We start from the raw sequence: 7,332 nt of genomic DNA on the forward strand, positions 1-7,332 counted from the left end.
CTCTGCCTTTTAATTGGAGCATTAAATTATTTCCATTTAATTATTATATGGGTTTAAAACTGCAATTTTGCTGTTCCTTGCATCTGATTTTGTCCCTCTGCTCTATTCCTTTGGGTTAATCAAATATATATTTTACTTTTATCTTTCTTAGCTATAAATTCTTTGTTTTCTTTTAGTTTTCTCTTCCTCCTCCCACCCATATATGTGTACACATAGTGGTTGCTCTGTTGTTTACAACATGCATCTTTAATTTATATCAGTCTACTTTATTTTTTTAATTTTTTAAATAAATTTATTTATTTTATTTTTGCGTTGGGTCTTCGTTGCTGTGCACAGGCTTCCTCTAGTTGCGGCGAGCGGGGGCTACTCTTGGTTGCGGTGCGCGGGCTTCTCATTGCGGTGGCTTCTCTTGTTGAGGAGCACAGGCTCTAAGCGTGCGGGTTTCCGTAGTTGTGGCTCGCGGGCTCTAGAGTGCAGGCTCAGTAGTTGTGGCACACAGGCTTAGTTGCTCCGTGGCATGTGGGATCTTCCCAGACCAGGGCTCAAACCTGTGTCACCTGCATTGGCAGGCGGATTCTTAACCCCTGCGCCAACAGGGAAGCCCCTGTATCAGTCTACTTATAATCAATATGATAAGATCAAGTAAATATAAAGTAAAAGATCCTCACAACCATGTAATTTCATCCACCCCAGCCCATCATTTGTGCTATTGTCCTAACTTTTACTCTTCTATATATTATAAACCACATAATACAATGTTATAAGCTTTATTGTAAAAAGTCAGTTGTCTTTTAAGTAAAATAAGAAAATGAGAGTCTTTTCTATTTTCCTGTGCTTTTTACCATTTCTGATGCTATTCATTCCCATTTGTAGATACTGGTTTCTTTCCATCTGATGTCACTTCCCTTCTGGCTCCTCCAATACGTTGTTTAGGCTTCCAGTGAATTTTTCATTTCAAGTATTATTTTGAAAAGTTCTAAGAGTTCTACTGGTTTTTTCTTTCAATTTCTCAGCTGAGAAACTCTGTGTTCATTATAGCTATCTTCTCTTTAAGTTCACGTATATATTTATAATAGTGTCTTTAAAGTCTTTGCTAATTCCATCATGTAGATTATCTCACAGCATGTTTTTGTAACTGTTTTTTCTCTTGCCTATGGATTCCTTCACATGTCTAATAATTTTTTATTTTACACTGGACATTTACAGATATGCTGTAGAATCTCTGGATTCTATTATTTTCTCTGGAGAGTGTTGCTTTTTGTTCTAGTATGCTAACTTACCAGCTATTCATTTTGAAATTACAGAGGCCTTGTTTCACACATTGTGGTGGGTTTCACACATCTGTTAAAGTTCTGCCTTTAATGAAAGGTGACTCCCTTATTCAGGGGTATAGTCTTTTCTGCTAAGGCAGGGTCCTGAGGGGTTTCAAGTGAAAAGCCCTACATGTTTCCACTGCCTTTCCAAGTTGGTGGGACTCAGACTCCAAATTCTGCCTTCCCTTCCCAGTTGAGATATCTGTTGAGCTTTTCCAGCTTTCCAGCTATTGCTTACCTGGGCACCTTGGATTCTCCCCTGCATGTATACATCGCAAGGACAGCTAAGGATTTGAGTGAAAGTTATATACAAATTCTAGGGGTCCCCCTTTGTGTTTTCTTTCTTTCAGAATTTTCCCCTTCAGTATCGTCACTTTGGCAGCCCCAGGGTTCATCTTCTAATTCAATGCCTGTGATTTTCTGCTTGTCTGCAAACCTCCATGTGGACTGGAGGGGAACCCTTAGAAGAAAAGCCAAATAAATGCAGTTCTCATGCAGTACAGTTCCTGTCTTTCAGTAGTCTAATTCCCTCTAGTTTCTGCCTTTTGATTTTTTTTTCAGTGCCTTCAAGTATTTGTTCTTTATATTTCGTCCATTTTTAGCACTTATACAAGCTATTCTGCCACTAGTTGGGTTTAGATTTTTAACTGAGAAAAAGAAATCAGATCCAAAATTCCTTAAAAAAAAAAAAAAAAAAGACACGCTTCCTTTTATGCTACCAGTAGGAAACAACAGAGCTTTGAATAACAGTGGATTTATTAAACATCAACAATTACAGTGTAGAATCTCAAAGAACTGAAGTCCCAGAGATAGAGTCATCTAATAGATCTGTACGTAAAATCTGACCAAGGTCGGGGAAGAAGGGAAGTGTCACAGAATGGTGAGAAGAAAGGATTCAGCAGACTCTCTACCTCACCTGGGCATTACTTCATCCAATGCATTTACAGAGTATCTACTGTATGTCAGGTATTGTGAAAAGAACTGGGTATCTGGAGATGTGAAAAACAGTCTCCCTCAGAAGCTTAGAGTCTGATTGGAGGAGGGAGCAGACAATAAAGATGTAAAAGTGTAAACAATTAAGAAGTTGCCAAATGTGAAGTAATACAAAGAAAGCAAGCAGAGTCATGAGATGGAAAAAAATGGACACTGGAACAAACTATTTTAATACAATGGTAAGAGAATATTTTTCTGAGTAGGTCACATTTCAGCTGAATCTTTAAGAATGAGAAGGAATCAACTATTCAAAAAAAGCCGGGACAGGGGGTTCCATGCAGGTGGACAGAAACAGAAATAGGTCAAAAAGAAAAAGTGAAAGACGCTTGTAGCTGGAACTTCAAGATCAAGGGGTAAATGGTAGGCAGTGCTGCTGAAGAAGTAAACGGGGCCTTGTAATACAAGGAATGAAGTGCACTGGGAACACCTTGCAGGGTTTTAAGCAGAAAATAACATAGTCTCATCACATTTTTTGAAAGAACTCTCTGGCTCCTACACAGAACGAGTAGTTCGGTTGGGAGGTGACTCAAGTAGGAGATGATGAGGGCTTAGATAAGGACAGTGGCAGTGGGAGTAGAAGAGATATATTTTAGTGATAGGATTGCGTGAACGGCAGCAGAAAAGTAGAGGAAAAAGAATCAAGGCTACAGTCCAGGTATCTGGTTTGAATGACTGTGAAAATGGTAGCACCATGACTAAAATGGAGAAGTTAAGTTTAGAGCTTATGACATTCTAGTGTGGGAGTCAGATAAGAAAGTATTGGTAGATGCCAGGTAGTAGTAAGGGCAATGAGGAGAAATAAAGCAGAATAAGGGAATAAGGAGTAACGGGGGCTGCTTATACTACATGAGTTGATCAGGGAAGACACAAACGAAGTGAGGGCATGCCAACTGGGTGAAGAGCATTCCACTCAAAAAATAGAGAAGGTGCCAAGGCGGGAAGGCAGTAGTGAACTGGGCCCGCAAAAGAAAAGGTGTGCAGGGTTGTGGGGTAGAATGGGTTGCGGAGAGGGAAGACAGAGGTGGCCAAGGCCGTTCACGTAAAGCCTGACAGACTTATCAAGATAAGGACAACGGTTTTGATCCTAAATATGCTGGGGTACCACCGCAGGATTTTGAGAGGGAGAACAGAAAACAAATTGCAAGGGGGAAGGGGGAAGCAGTGAGCTGTAAGAAGCTACAGCACTAGTCCCAGTGCAAGACATGGCATATCGGACTAGGATCAAAGCAGTGGAAGTGGTGAAGTACCTTAAAATCCCACACAATTTGCTGTTGAACTTGATGAAGGATATGCGAGAGAGGAGTCAAGGAGAGCTCCCATTTGTTTAACTTGCACGAATGGTGGTGCCAACTATTAGCAGGGACACTGGAAGAGAGGCAAGCTTGGAGGAGGAAATCAAGAACATGCTCGCTTGCTTGCTGATGAGAACTATCCACAGGCGGTGCTTCTCAAACATTAATGCGCACACGAATGACCCACAGGTCTTGTTAAAGGGCAGATTCTGATCCAGTAGACCTGAGACTCTGCATTCCTACCAAGCTCTCAGGTGATGCTGACGTTGCTGGTCCACAGACCTCACTCTGAGTAGCAAAGTCACTGAAAAACAAGAGATAAAGGAGGAAGGAGGATAACTGAGACATCAAAATTGTGATTAAAGTGAAGGTAAGTGAAATCCAGAGCATATAGGAAGGATTAGCCTCCATCAGTGGTTCTCGAACTGGTTTGCAGGGCAGCAGCATCAGAACCACCTAGAAACTTGTTAGAAAAACACATTCTTGGCATCCCATACCTTCTGAATCAGAAACCGTGGGGGTGGCGCCCAGCAATCCATGTTTTAACAAACTCTCCAGATGCTTCTGATGCGTGTGAAAGTTTGAGAACAGAGGACTAGAGAAAGAGGGCTTCATCCACTGAGTGGAGAAATGAACGTCAGGGTAGGTCGACAGCGAAAATTACAAGTCACTTTTCCCAATATTTACACCTTTTACAGTGTAACTCTGCAGTTCCTCATCAATAGTGGAGTCTCTTTTCCCTCCCCTTGCATCTGCCTGGAATTATGACTGCTGTAGGCAACACAATGAGGGAATGACAGTGTGTTGATACTGAGCCCAGGTTTCAAAAGACTTTGCACACTTCTGCTCTCTCTTGGACCCCTGTGACCACGATAGAAACAAGCTCAGGCTAATGTGCTAGAACACAAATGACCACATGGAAAGAGCCCCATAATCCCAGCTGAGGCCACCCTAGATCAGCAGGCCCACGAGTTGACTGAACACATGAGAAAGCCAGTCAAGACCAAGTAAGCAGGCAGTGTCCCTAATAATGTGCTAGAGGTATTGTTTTTGATAAACAGGCTGAGTTTGTGTTTGCCTGACCTTGACACTGACCAGAACTGCCCAGCCAATATGGAAAGTTGTGTGGTAGAGAGAAATGGGAGATTTGAGGAGGAAAAGGTGTGAAATATCCACTATGCCAATGGGGAAGAATAATAAACTTGTACAGTAATGTATATCATATGAAGCTGAGGCTGGTGATTGTGTTTTCACGGTGACACCAATCTATACAGTTACTGATTCCTTCAGGAACGCTTCGCAGGACGCATGTAGGGCCAAGTTAAGAGCTGGGTTCATCCAGATTGAGGTCTTGCTAGGTAATGTGTTAGCAGACTATTGCTTGCAGGGAAATCTAGTAGGTGGCTTGTTTTTTACAGGCTGCAAGCTAAAAAATGCTTTAACATTTTTGAAGTGTTATAGAAAAAAACAGACTATATACAACAGATTGCATATGGCCCATAATAGTTGAAAATACTATTTGGCCCTTTATAGGAAAAGGTTGCCAACCCCTAAACTAGGTGAATGAGGACAGAAAGGCAAGAGAGCTGGAGGGTATTGCAAGGAAGTGATTTAAACCTAATCCAGAAAATCATAGCTGGGCATGAAGGAAAAGTGTTAACGAAAGAGGGTGATTGAGTAAGGTCAAAAGACTGTCATTCCTAGTGCTGTACTCTGTCTAGATCATATTAGATATCCTCGGAGGCAGCCTCACCTGCTCTACCCAGAGCAACGTTTCCTGATACAATGATCACACGAAGCTAACAGTGAGGTACTCTCAAGAACTTGAGTAAGTTCTTGGAAAATCTGCTTACGCCCTACTGTGTGCAGGACACTGTGTTTAGCACAGGAGATACAAGACAAAATTGGAGGCCAAAAAAAAAAGTACATGGCACTAGAAGAAACACTTCTCAGTCTCTTTTGAAAGCATCTCTTCACCAGCCTCCTTAAGGTTGTGTTCCCTAGAATTCTCACCTATGTCTGCTTCTCTTCTTGCTCTACCTCCTCTCTCTGGGAGATCTCATCCATTCCCACCACTTCATTACTACTCTATTCCCAGTGACTCTTAAATCATCTCTCTAGCCCCAATTTTTTCTCCAAGATGCACACTCCTATTTCCAGCTACCCACTGGAAATCTTCATCTACATGGTATGCTCTATTCCATGCTGTACAAAGAATTTTCTGAGGTGATGGAAATGCTTTCTACCTGTACTGGCCAATATGGTAGCCACATGTGGCCATTAAACGTAAATAAAATTCCAAATTCCTAAGTTCCTCAGTTTCACTAGCCATATTTCAAGTGGTCAATACCCACATGTGGCCAGTGGCTACTATATTGGACAGCACAGCTCTAGGCAACTCAAACAGTCTCAAACTGAACTTTTTCCTCCCCCAACTGTCCCTATTTCTGTATTTCCTACCTTGAATATTGTCACCATGTGCCTCTCACAGCCCATTCTCATCAAAATGGTGCCCAAATCTCATCTCATCTACCCCAGAAATCTACTGAATCTAGCGTCTCTTCTGGATCCCTATTGTCACTGTTCCACAGGCCCTTTTGATTTCTGGTTTGAACTACTGCAAAGGGCTTCTCAAACAGTTTTTGACTGAGACTTTCCCCACTCCAAACCTTCTACATTATCTCTACTTGTTTCTTAAGAGCAAGACTAATTGTTCCATCCCCACCTTCTTTAAAATTCTTGTTGGTGCCCTCCTATTCATCCTTATAACCCTAGCATTTAGCATAATCTTGGTCCACAGGTCCACAGCATCTGATGAATAAATGAATTTTACAGATAGAAAAGCAAAGAGATAGCCTCTTGCCTAGGAGAGAACTGTTCACCTATATGAAGTGCAGATGATCTTTCAGAGAAACAGAAGCCAGCCTATGCCAGGCAAATACTAGATGCTTTAATTTTGCCCCGTGTCTATAGAAAGCACACCACCTAATGTTCTGGCAAACATCACAGTTGTAGCTCCTACTGGGATGAATTTAGACTCAGGCCTTGGCCTAAGTTGAATTCTATTTCCCTTACCTCTTGCTTTTCTCATGCACAGATCCAATGGTATTTATCATTCCCCAATATCTTTGCAAAGTAAAGTAGGAAAGAATTTACTTGCTTTTCTCAGGCACAGATCCAATGGTATTTACCATCCAATATCCTTGCAAGTAAAGTAGGAAATAATTTACTAATTTCCATGACATTGTAACAAGCAACTGGACTTTTTTAACTGGCCATATAACACTTACTGTTTTCCAATATCTAAGAGATTCAGGTATTGACTGAAAACTCAAAATGAGGAATTAATCAATTATTTACCAAGCTTTGGTTATCTTCTGTGCATGAGTCAGCTGCTGTGGCAGAACATGAGCGCAAAGGACAAGATATAATACCAGTGACACAACTACCATTTTCTTGTCCGTCCTGTATCTCCCACCATCATCCAGAGTGTTCTTCCAAGTAGAGAATACTTGACAGCCTCATAGATCATTATCCTCAATTCCAATCACCTTCACCTCCACCCATTTTTGTTACTTCCAGTCATGGCTAGAATTAGGTGCTCTCTAAAATATTTTTTAGTCTTCTTACTCCTAACCCCACTATGCCTACTTGAACCTCACTGGAAAATAAATCCCCTGATATCTCACTGTTCTCTAAGTATAATGGTCACCTCGTAGCTTCACTTCCTTCCC

The 7,332-nt window shown here is 41.4% G+C and overlaps 1 protein-coding gene across 1 annotated transcript in view; it reads right to left on the minus strand.

Moving 5' to 3' along the window:
- Positions 1-7,332, minus strand: part of RIGI (RNA sensor RIG-I) — a 49,835-nt gene that overhangs the window by 41,686 nt on the left and 817 nt on the right. Inside the window, 1 exon segment of the mRNA XM_007472300.1 lies at positions 3,842-3,902. Within this exon segment, the coding sequence (XP_007472362.1) occupies positions 3,842-3,902 (61 nt within the window).

The sequence above is a fragment of the Lipotes vexillifer genome, unplaced genomic scaffold (genome assembly GCF_000442215.2).
Source record: "Lipotes vexillifer unplaced genomic scaffold, Lipotes_vexillifer_v1.1 scaffold110, whole genome shotgun sequence".
Classification (NCBI taxonomy): Eukaryota; Metazoa; Chordata; class Mammalia; order Artiodactyla; family Lipotidae; genus Lipotes; species Lipotes vexillifer.